At 32.9% G+C, this 16,503-nt stretch overlaps 2 protein-coding genes across 2 annotated transcripts; one reads left to right on the top strand and one right to left on the bottom strand.

Annotated features, from left to right (window-relative positions):
- Positions 1–904: 904 nt before the first annotated feature.
- On the top strand, positions 905–9,180 carry LOC120074494 (Apoptosis inhibitory protein 5 (API5)). Its single transcript, XM_039027637.2, has 16 exons — positions 905–1,267; positions 1,384–1,545; positions 1,791–1,890; positions 1,981–2,046; positions 2,559–2,656; positions 2,764–2,838; positions 2,982–3,131; positions 4,062–4,127; positions 4,222–4,287; positions 5,434–5,544; positions 7,218–7,307; positions 7,406–7,512; positions 7,969–8,083; positions 8,171–8,236; positions 8,326–8,429; positions 8,588–9,180. The coding sequence occupies exons 1-16, from the start codon at positions 1,181–1,183 to the stop codon at positions 8,784–8,786; spliced, it is 1,662 nt and encodes a 553-aa protein (XP_038883565.1). The 5' UTR covers positions 905–1,180; the 3' UTR covers positions 8,787–9,180.
- Positions 9,181–11,290: 2,110 nt separating this feature from the next.
- LOC120073913 (RING-H2 finger protein ATL5-like) lies at positions 11,291–12,407 on the bottom strand. Its single transcript, XM_039026828.2, has one exon. It carries the CDS (start codon positions 12,252–12,254, stop codon positions 11,520–11,522), a length of 735 nt encoding a protein of 244 aa, XP_038882756.1. The 5' UTR covers positions 12,255–12,407; the 3' UTR covers positions 11,291–11,519.
- Between the last annotated feature and the right edge of the window lie 4,096 nt (positions 12,408–16,503).

The following is a 16,503-nucleotide window of genomic DNA, read 5'->3' as shown; positions in this document are numbered from 1 at the left end:
GACCAATTTGGACTACTAGGGTTCATTATTAGCTAACTCGAATTTTTTGATTGGTCCACAAAAATCTTCCAACTCGGTTCAACCTGGATTATGTAGGTTCAACCTGGATTATGTATACCCCTACTTGAAGAACATTAACTTAATTGCAAAATTATTTGTAAAAGTACTTTATAATAAGGAAAAGAGAAATGATTTTAAATGACAAAATTGATAAAAAATATGTATAAATAATAGTAAAATATTAAAGTCTATCTGTGATAGACAGCAATAAATTGCTATATGTGTTTATCGGTCTATGATAGACACATATAGTAGTCTATTGCAGTTTATAATTAATAGATTATAAAATTTTGTTATTATTTGTAAATATTCTTATTATTTTTTTATATTTGTAAACAATCTTAAAAAAAACTTTTGATTTAACCCGCGCCCTTCAAAATATAAAATGACTTTATTATTAGCACATTTTTATAGGATTTGATGTTAATACTACTAAATAATTCTTTGAACCTATTTGATCAAATTTAGTCATTATCTTTCCACTGTTGACCTCATAGAATAAAGATAGGAAATTACCATAATTATGTAATTATGTAAATATGTATATCATTTCAAAAGTCGAAAATGTGATTTCTAGTAAAAAAGTTATTGAATGAGAAAAATAAAATTACTTCCACACAGTTTGTTTTACTACGTTCTTTCTTCTCCATAATATAAATAAAATGGATAATTACATGGCAAAAAGGAAAAAAAAAAGAAGGTAAAAATAATTTTTTTTAAAAAAAAACAAAATAAAGAAAAAGTATTGGGTACTAACGGCGATCGTTATATTTGGAGAAAGATCCAAATCGCAGTCAATTATTTGGACGTCAAAACGGTGCGTTTGGTGCTTGGAAGACGCCGTCGTTTCACAAAACCAAGGTATGAAACAGATCAACATGTCTCGGACGCGATCTTAAAAGAAACTGACAGCCCCTTTCACTGCTTTGCTCTCAACCCTTCAAAACCCTCAGGCCAACTCTTTCACTTACCCTCGGCAGCTCGCTCGCAACTTCTTCTTCCACAAGCTTCTTCTCGCATTTTCCAGTTCCCCATTTCTGCACTACACTCTCTTCCTATTCCTTTTGCTGCCATTTTCCATTCTTCTCCAATTGCAGTTTCAATTTCCAAATTAGCGCCAATGAGTGAGCCTTCCGAAGAGGCCCAGCACATCGAGAAGCTCTATGAGTTCGGCGAGCGTCTCAATGAGGCGGAGGACAAGTCTCAGGTTTCCTGCTCATTTTCACTCTGCCCTCTCCTTCTCCCTCTCCTCCTTCTAGAGATTTTTGAATATGTGGTGGCGGGTTTTGATTTTCGGATTAACTCTGTTCGCTGTTGTTTCAGCATGTCAAAGACTACCAAGGGATAATAGACGCCGCAAAAACGAGTACCAAAGCCAAGCAATTGGCCGCTCAACTCATTCCTAGGTTCTTCAAGTTCTTTCCCAGCCTTTCTGGTCCAGCCATCGACGCTCATATTGATCTGATTGAAGAAGAAGAGCTGGCGGTTCGTATATTTCCGACTTCACAATCCATTTTGCTTATCCTGTATAGCTGACAAACTATGTAAAAAAAGGAAGTTATAGAACGAAGGGATATGAGATATAAATGCTATATCTGCCTGGTGGATTGGAAATCGGGCGTTTCTAGGGCAATTCTTCACTCTTATCGTAATGAATTTTCTATACATTTTTTGAGCTGGTTTTTCTACGTTTTATTTGTAAGGTTTCTTCTGTTTATATGACTATGCAGATACGAGTTCAGGCAATTCGAGGACTTCCTCTTTTCTGCAAGGACACACCAGAAAATATAGGCAAAATTGTTGACATTCTTGTTCAAATTCTTGCGTCGGGTAAATTATTGATCACTTGTAAAAGATGTTACAGATTACTGTTGTCTTATTTAATTGAAAAACTGATTTTAGTAACCTGAAATGCTTTAGAGGAATTTGTGGAGCGTGATGCTGTTCATAAAGCTCTAATGGCTCTCTTGAGGCAGGATGTTAAAGGTAGATTCTAAATATTACGATATGGTGTCCATTTTTTTTGTACATGAAGATACATACACAGTTTAAACTTGACCATAGCTCGGTTAGTTATGTCATTATATAATCCAATGTTAGAGCCTAGAGGTTCGAATCCCCACTCCTTTGAACAAAAAAAATAATAATAATAATAATAAAAGATACATTAATGCACACACATTCAAATTTTGATCAACTAAACTTCAAGCTGACTGGTGATATTAAATATTAATTCAGTATAAGTATTGGGGTATTTTCTTCTTCTGTGTATGAATGGTGGATTTAATGAGGTCCTTTGCATTTTTTTCTTTTTGGATTGGAACTCATGAATTTCCCTTAGAATAAAATTTTCAATAATCATGCATAAAGGGCACACGTTTCTGTCATCAATGTGTATTTACCCGCCATTCCTATTGAGACTGAAAAGAGGAACATTTTTTTTTTTACAAAGTTTTAACGGCCTCATCCTCTCATTGTATATCTGTGCGATGTTGCAGCTTCATTGACAGCCTTGTTTAAACACATTGGAAGTGTTGATGAACCAACTACTGATGAAGTTATTCGTGAGAAGGTCTTAAGCTTTATTAGAGAGAAGGTGAGAGGGAGATATGAGCAATGTCCTTTGCAGCTAATATTTGTAATTCGTTGGGTCAGCTTACTAGTAAGTGGATGTGGATCTTATTCTTCTGTTTATATCTGTAGGTTTTTACCATCAAATCTGAACTCTTGAAGCCCCAAGAGGAAATGGAAAGACACATAACAGATTTGATAAAAAAGGTAACTTATGAAAATACTTACATTTTAACCTATCTAAAGCCTTTTCCCCTTTGGCTATTAATCCATTCTGAGTTATACAACTCAGGTTTGATTTTATTGCTCTACTAGAGGATGAGCAAGTAATGTTATTCAGCTTATTTCAGAGTTTAGAAGATGTGACTGGAGCTGAATTTAGAATGTTTATGGACTTCTTAAAAAGCTTGAGTATATTTGGAGAAAAAGCCCCACCAGAGCGATTGAAAGAACTTATTGGAATCATTGAAGGGCAAGCTGATTTAGATGCTCAGTTCAATGTGAGTATCTATTGCTTATTATAACATTTTTCACGTTTGCAAATAATATTTCCTAAGAAAATATATAGTAATGCATATACGTATACATTTCTCTGTTCTATTTCTTCACATTTCCATCCTGTTTAACTCTGTAATGAAATCCTTCTAGCTCTCATGATTGCCTACTACATTTCTTTGTTCTATTAATAAATTATTTTCTTTTGTGTATATTGATTTCTTTATCATGTAGTCGGTCTATTTGAGGAAATGTGACAGTATTTATGTTTTCCATCTTATGTTTAAACATTCTAGCAGGATTTTTCATGTTGAGAGGATTCATATCTAGACTACAACATACACCATATGTACAAAGTGATGTTTAACTTTAGTTTCTTGAGATTGAAAACAGATGGCTTAGATACCAAAGTGGAAGTGAAATAGTTTTAGTTTTAATAGGATCCTCTTTTGAAACTTGAAAAGTGTGTGATTCTTCAATAATCAGTTGAGGTTGTAATTCTTCAATAACCAGTTGTCCATTGAGAATCTTTATGACAGATTGAAAGTGTAAAATTTTTCACAACTATGAGTCTACTTCACAGCACTATAAATTAGATTAGTTGCGTTTAGGACTGAAATAAGAAATAAAGTTTCATTCGAAATATAGGAAGAGGAACACAATGTCTATCTTGTGAATGCTTTGGGCATGCTAGAGTATTTGGTGATCTCTCTTTGTTTGAGTTAAATTATTATCTTGCTAACCACTATCACGTTACCAAGTTAGTATCAAGATTTCTCTTTTTGATATTTGCAGCCAAACATATTTTCTTCCATTCCCTTTTCATTTCTACTATTATTTCAGCTTTTTTTTTAAAATAGACTCTCATCGAGTTGCCCATTATTTCTACTATTATTTCTATTAGTTACATTACACCAAATGGGGGTTTAATGCAGGTTTCAGATGCAGATCATATTGACAGGTTGATATCATGCCTTTTTATGGCTATCCCTTTTGTTGTGGTATGTACATTTTATCTTGTATATAAGTGAGTAATAATTTCACCATGTTTCAAATATTTTTGAGACTGCTTACCTTCCATGCTGTCATACACAGAGGGGTGCGTCAAGTTGCAAGTTTCTCAGCTACTTGAACAAACATGTTATTCCAGTTTTTGAGAAGGTAATAATGATTTCTCTATTTCACTTTCTTCAAAATCATATTAAAGGTTCTTTCTAGTAAAACAAATCATCTAAATTCCATCCCTGATCTATTAGGCAATCATATTTTATTTTAAGGCTCTTTCCTTATGTTTCTAAATTTGGAGCATATTTTTCTTAATTGACAAATGACAACCACAATGCAATGGAGCTAGTGAAAAGATAAATGCACTTAAAAGAAATTGGTTCCAACAGTGGTGGTCACATTTCTCGGATTTGAAATCTTATGAGTTGCTTTGGCAACGGAATGTAGCTAAATGTAGTAGGTTTAGCTGGTTTACATTTAGCCCGTTATCTTGTGGTGTGAATATGTTGGTTAGGGCATTCAAAAATCAAAGTAAAATACATGTCAAGGACTACTCTTTTAGACTAATTGTTTTTCACTACGACTCTAGGGCTGTCTGGCTGAATAACAGATGCTGATATCGTAGGGAGCTAAGGGTTTTATTTATTTCTTTGAGCAGAGGCACCAAGGAATTTTAAAATATGCATAGATCTATTTTCTAATTATTTGTTCAATTTTCTATTTTCAAATGAAAAGTAGAACGTTTATTTTCCCTTGAAGATGTCTTTTGCCAGGTTAACTGCTGCTGTCCTATGTATAAGAAATCTTCACCATGTAATCATAATCCTTGCACTGGAGTTGATATCTAAAATTTGTGTCAATACCGTATGCCCCCTCATTTGATAACTATTTGGTTTTTGAAAATTAAGCTTATAAACACTATTTATTTACTTTATACTCGTGTTTTCAAAAACCAAGCGAAGTTTTGAAAACTAGAGGAAAATAGTTTTCAAAAACTTGTTTTTGTTTTTAGAATTTGACTAGGAATTCAAGTGTTTCTGTAAGATAGGTGAAAATCATAATAGAGAATTTAGGATGAAACAAGCATAAATTTAAAAGATAGATGACTAAAAATGTTGTTATCAAATAGAGCTTTTTATGGGATAAGAAACAATTTCATTGAGAAATGAAAAATCCAATGAGCATTGTAGAAAAATTTCATATGCCTGAGGAACATCCATTCTGCTTTTCCATTCTGATAAATGAAACATCCAATCAAGCAGGGCCTTGATGGTTTAATTCCTTTTCCATTCTGCTTTTCAGTTGCCCGAGGAACGCAAGCTGGATTTGCTTAAAGCCCTTGCAGAATTTTCACCATATACTACGCCTCAAGATTCACGTCAATTCCTTCCTTCTGTTGTTCATCTATTGAAGGTAACTCCGCACTCTCATCTGTTTTAATAATGGTTGTAGGGGAGATTTGGGCATGTGTGGAGAGGACTAGATGTCATTGTTTGGAAAAAGCACGTCTCTTTGGGAATGGCCAGCAAAGGGTGTTTTGTTGCAAGAAGCGAGTGAGGGTATGCTGTGTGGTCCATGGTGCACCTGTTTTTTTTTTCCCCCCAATTCTTTTAATAAAAAAATTAAAGGAAAAAAGGTTCCAAAATCCCTTACTTCCATATTAATTTTGTACAGAAGTTATAATTTCCTAAGCATTTCATTATCTTATTGTTAGTAATACCATATTTTCTAATGATCTTCCATGAACAGGATTTGTTTTACTGGTTATGCAACAGTCTTTAAGTTCTAAAAAATATAATACCCACTTTTTCATATATAAACAGTTATTTATATTTTCTGTTATGCGCTCCACCCCAAGAAAATCCACTTTCTTCTGTTCTTCACGGAGTATTGCACTTTAGTTCCCCTCACGCTCCAAAAGGTGCACGGTTATATAATGACTCCTATGGGTTGGGCTTCCTGGGAAGCACTTTTGCAATCCTCAAGCCTTTCAAGGAGTCCTTTTTGTCCACTATATTTTTTCAAAATACTGTTGCCTCTTATTCTATATAAAGGGGTGTACACGGGTTGAGTTAGGTGTGGTGGGAGTGGAGGGGTATTTTGGACCAACCTGAAATTTCGGGTTGATTAGTTCCCCAACCCAACCAACCAATTAGAGAGAGGACAACCCAACCCAACCCATATTACTTGGTTGGGTTGTGTTGGGTCCATCAGGTTGCTGCTTCTCACAATCTCTCTGACGAATTACACTAGCAATATCTTTATCTCATATCATTCATCAAAATCCACACGGATGCAAAACCAAATAATTGCAGCAATCACCCATGGTCATAATCCAATGAAGAATGAGCAAACCATATGAAAAGCAACACATCCCACTAAGATGAGAAACCAAAACTCAAAAATTGGCCCGTAGATTAAAAAAGAAGATTCCAAAACCTTAAAATAAGAAAACATCCAAAACCCTCAATTCAAACGAACAAAACGGCAAAAAGGGGCAAGATTTGGACCATGAACCATCGAGAATCACATTCATTTCAGTAGCACGCCCACATTACAATTCAACTTCACGTCAGATTCAAGACCTCAAACTAGAAACCTAGATGTAAAAAACATCGAATTATGTAGATTGAGAGGTGCCAAGGATTTAACAGTTATGACTCGGGTCGGGTTGGTTGGGTTCTTTGAGTTTTTTGAACACCCCTACTAAATATATGTATGGGATATGTCTGTAGATGTATGCAATAATTAGTTTATGATCTTTGGAAGAATTTTGGACTGCCTTTAATCTCTATGTTCTTGTCAAATATCAGTTGGTTACAAAATTATCTTGCTTTTTCTGCTTATTATTCTATTGTTAAAAGCTTCGGGTTGGTTGGGTTCTTTGAGTTTTTTGAACACCCCTACTAAATATATGTATGGGATATGTCTGTAGATGTATGCAATAATTAGTTTATGATCTTTGGAAGAATTTTGGACTGCCTTTAATCTCTATGTTCTTGTCAAATATCAGTTGGTTACAAAATTATCTTGCTTTTTCTGCTTATTATTCTATTGTTAAAAGCTTCGGGCCCTTTTATTCACAGAAGTATATGCCTGGGAGAAAGACAGGAGAAGAGATGAACTTTACTTATGTTGAGTGCCTGTTATATACGTTTCATCATTTGGCTCACAAGGTTAGCTATTTTCTTGGTCCCTGTACTAGTAAGCAAATTATAGCGGCAGAATCTTATGCAAGTCATTGGTGTGGCATTCTTCCATATTCGTACTCTAGGTCCCCAATGCCACAAATAGCTTATGTGGTTACAAGATTGTTACTGGTCAGCCTTCAGATAGATTGGGGGAGGACTTCTCTGATAATTACAAGGATTTTACGGAAAGGTATTCTTTCTTTAAGCAGTTTGTAATTTTTGCTTCAATATCATTTAAAAGAAATTGATGATACACTTTCTCGTCTTATAAGATGGATCAATGTGGTAATATTATTATTTGTCCATGAAGGGGCTTAACTTATCTAGTTAGTATGTATTGGCAACTCCAACGGTCCACTCTTTTATTTATTTAGTTATGGGTTGAGTTGATTATGCCATTATGAGCCAATCTCATCCGTGCAGAATGCCATGAATATTGTTTTTTAAGTTATCTGTAACTGGATATGGTCATTTAATCCTCCTTTCCTTTGGTTTCGGTTATTGATCTAATTGTTTTATCACTGTCGGTCAGTAGGGTTTCGCATTTTCTGTCTTTTCCCTTTTGAAAGCGTTGCTGAGCCTTTCACCCCCACGCTATCTATTCTTTCCATCTGGATTGATGGTTGATCAAATTTCTGACCTACAGGTTAACTAATGTTGAGGATTTAACTAGAGCTACCATTAAGAAATTAACTCAAGGGATGGATGAACACAACAAGGCGATGGCAGCAGCCAAGTCGGATGAAGCAAAAAGTAACATTGTGAGTTCTCTCATTGAACCCATGGTCTCTCATATAGCTTTGCCATGCCCATAAGCATGTGATCATTGTTCGTTTTGAATTTTGCAGAAAACCCAACAGCAAAATGCCAAAACTGGCTTGCGGACCTGCAATAATATTTTGGCGATGGGAAAGGTGAAAAGGCAGCAAGCTTCGCAACGTAGTTGTACATTTAATATTTTATTCATCTTAATTCTTAACCAATCTTTGTTTTTAATTTTCAGCCCTTACACGCCAAGGCACCCTCATTTATTGGGGATAACAGCATCAACCTATCTTGGAAGGAAGTAACAAAAGCTCAAGTGTCCACTACCCTTTCTGCAGCTGGGTAAGTTAAACTAGCAATTTAGGCCTTTTGGTCAATTATTGTTTTCCTTCTCAAGATTCTCTGTTCCTTGGATGAGTACCTTTGGACAAAAAGCTTCCTATGTTTGCTTTATTTTTGATATAACGTTTCACTTAAAAAAAAAACGACTCTCTGTGCAGGGGAAAACGGCCTGCTAATGCAGCTAATGGATCGAACAACATACCATCAAAGAAAGGTCGTGGATCTGGTGGTTTACAAAATCAGCTTGTTAATAGGGCATTGGAAGGGTTATCTTATGGCGGTCGTGGAGGGATGAGGGGTGGCCGAGGAAGAGGTTGGGGTGGACGGGGAAGAGGAAGAGGAAGAGGTTTCCGTTAAAGTTTAATGTGCAGCTAAAGAGATGGATGGAAAACATGGGGAGATACATGTTGAGAAGAAATAGATGATAGGAGGCACCACTGAAATGGAAATGAGTTAATCTGCTGAAGAAGTTTTGATATTGAGTTTATAATGCTAAAGAGTTTGCAGATTCATGGTGTAAAATGCTAACGATTGAAAGTCTAGAGATTGTAAAAGAAACATTAGATTGGTTTCAGGCTTTGGGTCATTTCTTCCCGATTTAGTGACAGAAACAGCGAGATGAGTAATTAGACAACCTTAAATTTGGATGCTGCTACTACTATTTGCTGACTTTCAATGTATTTTAATAACAACCGACTTTTAACATTAGGATGCTTATGCTTATATTCAAATATTTATTTTCCTCGACTTACATGCTATCGTTCTTCCCTTCTTTGTCCCTTTTTCTTTTTTCTTTTTCTCCCGCAGATTAAGATTTAATAGGAAGTTCGTTCCTTGACATCAAAGGTAATTCGGATGGGATAAATAATGAAAACACCCAACAAAAGTCAACCATGTTTTCCATTTAAAAGCTATAAAGGGGTATTTTCACGTTGGGCTTGGGCAAGATAATAGGGCCTATGGTGAGTAACTTGTGTTTCGTTTTGTTTCTCTCTATAAAGTTCTTAAACGAAACTGGACCAGAAAACAACCGAGTACGAAAATGTTATCCAATGAACTTGTTGGAAATACAACTAAAATCTCACATTGGTTTCTTCATTGATATACAGTTTTTTGGAGTAAAATCATGTGAGTTTATGCCTAAAGTGGATAATATCATATTATTATAGAGATATTTGAAGGGTCGTTCTATCAAGTGACATTAAAGTCATCTAAATAAGAGTCAGACGGGAGATCATAAATCAGCACATTACGGTCTAATTAATATTCTGTTAAGTCAAAGTTCATTTAGAAGGATTTTACAAATGTAAGCGACTAAAGTAGTTGTTACGAAACTTTAAGATGAAATCGATATCAACATCAAATTTCAGAACTAAAAATATATTTAAGCAAAAAAGAAGAAAAAAAAATCATGCCCACAAAGTGCTCTTTGTCTACAAATTTAATGCAATGGATAAGGTTTTATTTTCTTGGGTGTTACAGGAGCGTGGCTATTGTTTTATTATATATATTCAATCACGATATCATCTGATTAATTTATTCAACAAATTCGGCATTTTTTAATTATCAATACTGTAATTAAAAAATAGTGGCAATAGTGTGAAAATGACTCGGTATTATTATTAATATTGGGGATCTTTTTGCCAACTTTTTAGTATTTTATGTCTACCTTTTCTTTCAATCTGGTTGTGGTTGGTTCATGAACAACACAAATACCAACCACCCTAAAAACACAAAGGAAAACAAGTAAGAATAATAATTAAAACAAATAAATAAAGCTCGATTCAAATATTGAACAGGTGAAATATATTCATACGTCAGTTTTGACCAAACTCTTATTATTAAAATCAAACTGAGAATAACACAGATTCAAACTCCTTTCATATCCACCAGAAATGTAAAATATTCAGAGAAGAAATTATTAATTCAATAAAGTACCTAAGTTCCTACACGGCTTTGAAAAATCTTCCACCTCGAGATTGAAATTAACAACTTCCTCTAGAAATTTGATTTGGATTACAGCATTACTTCTGTACAAATATTTTGCTTTACGATTCCATTTCTCTGACTAATCCTCACAACTAATACCAACCAAAGCAATTTAGAAACCATTTTTCTACTTTATATACTTTGGTCCCGGAAAAAATTAGAAATTAATTCATATGATTTTAATAGTTAGAATATAGTTGTTATAATGATTTGATAAAATCTTATAAATGATCTTAATGGTTTGATAAAATCCTCATCAACAAGTAGGTATTCGAGGTTTTATTGAACCATAGAGACTAATTCTAACTATAAAGGACTAAGTTCGAACTTTTTTTATCAAAACAAGGAACTAATTTTTTATAATTTAACCATATATAAATAAACACAATATGTGAATATAATTATTACTGTAATACCCCGAATTTAGGAGAGAGACATAATAAATTGAGATAACAAGAGGGATCCTATGTTAAATAGGGTTAATCCTAAGGACATGAAAGTATAGTTAAAAAAGTTTTAAAAAATTGAAAGTCACTACCTATAGTAACAAGGTATATCTTTTTTTCAGTGACTCAGTCATAGAAACTCCAAAATTAAGCATACTTAGCTTTGAACAATCCTATGTTCGATTAACCTTATGGGAATTTTCAATACTATTTGATAGTATTTCTTCCTTTGAAAATATGGGTGTGAAAATTTTGCCGTACTATAAAAAGGCATAATAGTGTGAAACTGTCAAACCATCATACTTCGTGAGTTAGATATATGAACCAACATGAGTATAACTCAACCGTTAATATATCCACTCCTATGTTTAGAGGGTCTGTTGTAAAAAAAAGGGTTGGGTGGGTTATTAGCCCAAAGTGAAGAGATGAGAACAAAAAAATCCTTATTATTAAATGTATAAAGAATTGAAGTAGGAAGATTTATGGAAACATAAGAGGCAAACTCCAATCAAAATCCTCAGTTATTAGAACAATATTGAAATAACCAAAGAAAAAAACAGAGCCACAAATAGATTTTAATAAAAACTATCTGTACATGCAGCAGAGAAATTGTAAGCCAAATTGAAAATTTAGAAAGTGTATAGAAGAATTGAAATCATTGCCTCTCTAAATCTGCAGATCGAACAGATGCTTCTCCACAACTATGAACCCTAAATGATCTCTCTCTGTCTCTACTCATCATTCTTCTAAAAGAGCTCAGCCGAGAGCTCGGTTGCTCCTCCGTCAACGGTGGAGCCGTCGCATGAACCGCCTGAGATCGTTCTCTGCTCATTGTCCTTCTAAACGAACTAAACCTAGAGCCGGATTGCTCCTCCACCAACGGCGGAGCCGTCGGAACCTCGCCGTGCTCGTTCGTCGCTGTAAGTATTGGCTCCACCGCCGTCCGACAGACAGGGCAGGTTGTATTGGAAAAAAGCCACATATCGATACACTCCACATGGAATATGTGCTTGCAATTTGGGAGAATCCTGACGGCGGCTTTCTCTTCGATGTTGCTCAAGCAAATGGAGCACTCTACGATTTCGCCGCGATGATCAGCTTGCTTGTGGATGGATTCCGGCAGAACTCTGGCTATAAGGACAGGGTCCAGGCCGGCCTTAGGCGCCGCCGCCGCCGCGGTGTGATTTTGGCGATCGGCTCGTGAAATCTGCTGTTCGAGACTAATTAATCTGGATTGTCTTCGGCGCCTTTGGAGATATCGGAGATAAAAATGGAGGAAAAGAATGACAAGAACAACTATGAATAGACTGAAAATTGCAGAGATCATGATCTTGTGGCGGGTTCCGAACTTCCGGAGATGATGATGATGATCATCGTCGTCGGAGCCCATGATTGAATGAATCGGAGAGCTGTAAGAGCGTTTTGTGTTTTGGTTTTAATTGCAAACCAAGACATACATGTTAGAACCTACAAGAACAACTTATAATTAATTAGAAAGAGGGAAACTTCGCTATATTTATTTGCCTAAACACGACTTCTAGTCTTCCATAGTTGTTTTCAATATTGACTTTATTTAAATTAAAATAAAAGGCAATACGTATTTTTAAAAAATAAGAGAAACTAATTTACTTTATGCTTCCAATACAAATACACATCGTAATGTCTTAGATTTAGGATTCGAAATCTGGATTCGACACTTAATGGCCCCAACATTCTCCTACGACCTAAGTGCACCTTATTTGTATAAATAGTAATTTTCAATTATGATGTTTTATTTTTTGATTTAGTTTAACTTTTAAATGTTTTATTTTGATGTTATTTTAGTTGAAGGATATAATGAGGTGGAAATATAAATGTGTAATATTTTGGTTAAGGATGTGTGTTTTAGCGACTAGATAAAAATAGCATAAATATAATCTTCATACTAGAATTTTAGGATTTTAAAAAGTTCTTAAATTCTTTATAACTAAAAACAATCTCTCTTGAACCACTCATAGAGATGAGAGAGAGAAAACTTTGAGAAACAATTAAAAAAGAAAAAGAAAGGTGTGACATTTGGAATTTCAAATTTTGGGGGTTTGTTTTAGCACAAAAATTTGAGATAATTAATATCAAATGAACATTTACAAAATAATTTTGGTAAAAGGAAATTATCATTTTCGCCTATATATATATTCTTAAACAGTTTAGCATTTCTTTTTTCTCGTGAAAACTAGTTCACATTTCAACTAGAATTAATGTGGTGTTTCTAAAATAAAAACAACTTTGAAATTTGAATGCTCAATTAAGTTTGGTACATTTATATAAAAAAATGAATACTTATATATATTTTTTGCAAAGGCAAAATTTTCCTATTCAACAAAAGAGATTCAATTATTAAAGAGCATATCAATGATTTATGAATGTTATAATTATTTACTATATAAGTAAAATCTCGTGCAAGAAAATTAATAGGAAGTTACAAAAGGGCTTATGACCTGTAAAGATTGGACGAGGACCTTATTTGAACTTTAAATAAATAAATATTTCTTTAATGGAAAATTAGTAAAAAAAAAATGATATTTAATTACACTGATTTATTTGATGATTTTATTTATATTTGAACTCTCTGATGGCTTTATTTTAATTGGTTGAACAGATGCGAAGAACATAGTGAATTTTTTCAGTTATTTTTTAACTTCATAATTGGATAATCAACATTTAAAATGAATAGATTTATTTGAAGATTGATACCTCCTAAATTTTTTTTATATTTTTTAATGTATGTGTAATCTCCTAATTAACTTCTTCAATAAAAATATCTTAATGAGTTGATCAACTTTTATTATTATTATTATTATTATTATTATTTTGCAAAAGGAACTTTTAAAATTTTAATATATTTTTCATTTTGTGTCAGCATTTTCTATTTCGTCAATACAAGCATAGAATTATAAATAAGACGTCTATGATCATTTTAAATAATGCCTATTAATAGAGATAAGCAAAGCAATTGGCAATTTGACAAAACATAATCCATAATCAATGTAATATGACATATTCAATTTCTACAAATTTCTTTGAGTGTGTCTACATCCAAATAGAAAATTGCTAAGTCTATTAGTTTGCATTCAATTATATATGATTTTAAGCACAACTCTAGTTTATATTTTTATTTAATTATAATTAATCATTTTTAATTTTTTAATCTAAATGAAGTGTTTGGGTTGTTGCGCAAGTTATTAAAACTTAGTTGGAAAATTCTCGTACTTATTCTTATCCTACATGATTTTAATGAGAATTAAATTTTCTTATATTTATATGACATAATTTAGAATTTCCCCTGAACCATATTAATCTAGGTTTTTTTTCCCCCAACAAAGAATACAGAATGACTAGTCAAAATGAATACAAGAAAACTCTGCTTAAAAAAATTTACGGATCCAAAGTGGGAAATCGTCCCACAAACATGAGAACAAACCTCACTCATTGCCCATTTAACCAAACGGTCCACTGATTCTGGGACTGCCTATTATATATAAATTAATGCACAATTCCATCCTTATTCGCCTCCAAAATATCATTCACCAAAGAGCGAACATTAGTCAAATTTATCTCCTCATCCAACAATAAAACGCATCGCAGATAAACTATCAGATTCAACAATAATAGAACACCAATCCCAAGAGACAATAGCCTTCGACCCATCAACATTAGCCCAAACCTCCAACATCAACGAATCAAACTCACTGTACACATAACAGTAACCCATCTGATGAAGCTTCCCATCACCATCTCACAAGACCCAACCCAAGGCCCCCACCCCTTCCCCCTGTCTCCATCCCACGTCACGGGACAAAGCAATGGTCAGAGGAAGGGGGTAACCAACGAGGACAGTCTTCAACTCCCAACGAACCAACATGATGATTCAAAGCATCCACCGCCGAATTAGCTTGCCCTACAGACTCAACCATAGAAGCACGAATAGCCTCCACCAACATAGAAATGGAGACCACCACACCACAGAACACCACATGATTAAGAGTCCAAACTTGCTACAGTATCACCAATAACTATGAGATAACACCTGATTAGCCATACAATCTAAATTCTTTCCTACAGTGTTGAGATGATAATTGATGTGTTATCCATTCACCGATTTTTAAAATATGTTTAGATGAATGTTTATAAGAAATTGTAAATGCATTTGTCATATTTCCGTACCTAAATTTAATAATAAATAAAGTATGTGTGCAATGCACATGTTAAAATATATATATATATATATATATATATATATTTTATATATTATATTTGGTTATAATAATTAAATTAATTCAGAATTGAGGGGCGGAAAGTATGCTTGATAGAAGCGACAGGTCGGAAAATTGAGGCAGTACGGTATTACTTCCTAACCTTTTTCCAATTTGACTTAACAATTCTTGTAGTTGTAGGGAATAGTGATGTTTCTAAGAATTTGCAATTCTGTGAATGCTACACCTTCATCTTTCTTTTTTGTCAAAATTTTATTTTTATTATAAATATTATTATAATAATAATAGATACTCATTAATATCATGTTTATTGTCCAGTGTTAAGTACCATTTTTTCATTACCATATATGTTGGCCAATGTGTCATTCAACTATCTATGCATAGCGTCTCAAACATACATGAGTTGAAATTCCATGAATTTTAGAGAAAGTTGAGATTTTTCGAGAAATTTTCTCTTTTCTATAATTTTCTTTATTTATTCTAAATTTAGTTATTTAGTTATTTTATTTTATCTTTTCTATAATTTTCTTTATTTATTCTAAATTTAGTTATTTAGTTCTTTTATTTTATTTATTTATCGTACTCGTTTTTCTCCTCATTCACAACAATTCCTATCTTTCTTAGATATAAAAATAAAATTTTTTCAATTTTTTTTTACAAAATAATATGTATATATATATATATATGTATATGTATATAATTAATGGTACATTCTAAAACAACGAATAATATATAGTTTGAATTCAAAAGTCACATAATTTTGTATTGTTAATTCATGGTCTTATGATTTGGACTTGGCTTCAATTTGTCATTTATTATATTTTAAAAGTTATAATTAGACTTAATTCCAAATGTAGTTTTAAAAGTTTTACTTTCTATTAAGTTCTATAAACTATAAGTTATTCACATTTGAAATTATTTTAAATGACAAAATTGTTGAAAATATTTATAAATATAATAAAATATCATTATTTATAAATGGTATACATTGATATACATCTAACAGTATCTATCATTAATAGACAATTTACATTTTATTATATTTATAAATATTTTTGTTCATTTTATTATATTTGAAAACAATTCTGAAAAAATTAAAAAAAATTATTTTATACCTACATATTTATCCAAAATTTGATGTACATATTAGCTCAAAATATGCTATATCTATAATACGATGATGGTAATAATCTGAAAATTTTAATTATGAAAACTAAATTGAAAATTTGACGAAACTTTATCGTCTAAATTAAAATGGACTAAAGTTCAAATTACAGGGACTGAAATAATGGTTTACTATCGATGGGAGATAAAAAAATTAACCTCAACCAAAATACTAGAATTTTGAATCTCTGAGTTTTTCAATATACCATATAGTTTAACTTA

The sequence above is a fragment of the Benincasa hispida genome, chromosome 3, assembly GCF_027475165.1.
Source record: "Benincasa hispida cultivar pf3 chromosome 3, pf3_genome.v1.1, whole genome shotgun sequence".
In the NCBI taxonomy this organism is placed as follows: domain Eukaryota; kingdom Viridiplantae; phylum Streptophyta; class Magnoliopsida; order Cucurbitales; family Cucurbitaceae; genus Benincasa; species Benincasa hispida.
This window is presented reverse-complemented; position numbering and strand designations above follow the sequence as displayed.

Coding starts and splice junctions, on each gene's coding strand:
- LOC120074494 (XM_039027637.2), top strand. CDS start 1,181: ATGAGTGAGCCTTCCGAAGAGGCCCAGCACATCGAGAAGCTCTATGAG. Junction 1,268..1,383: donor AGGCGGAGGACAAGTCTCAG/GTTTCCTGCTCA, acceptor CTGTTGTTTCAG/CATGTCAAAGACTACCAAGG. Junction 1,546..1,790: donor TTGAAGAAGAAGAGCTGGCG/GTTCGTATATTT, acceptor ATGACTATGCAG/ATACGAGTTCAGGCAATTCG.
- LOC120073913 (XM_039026828.2), bottom strand. CDS start 12,254: ATGGGCTCCGACGACGATGATCATCATCATCATCTCCGGAAGTTCGGA.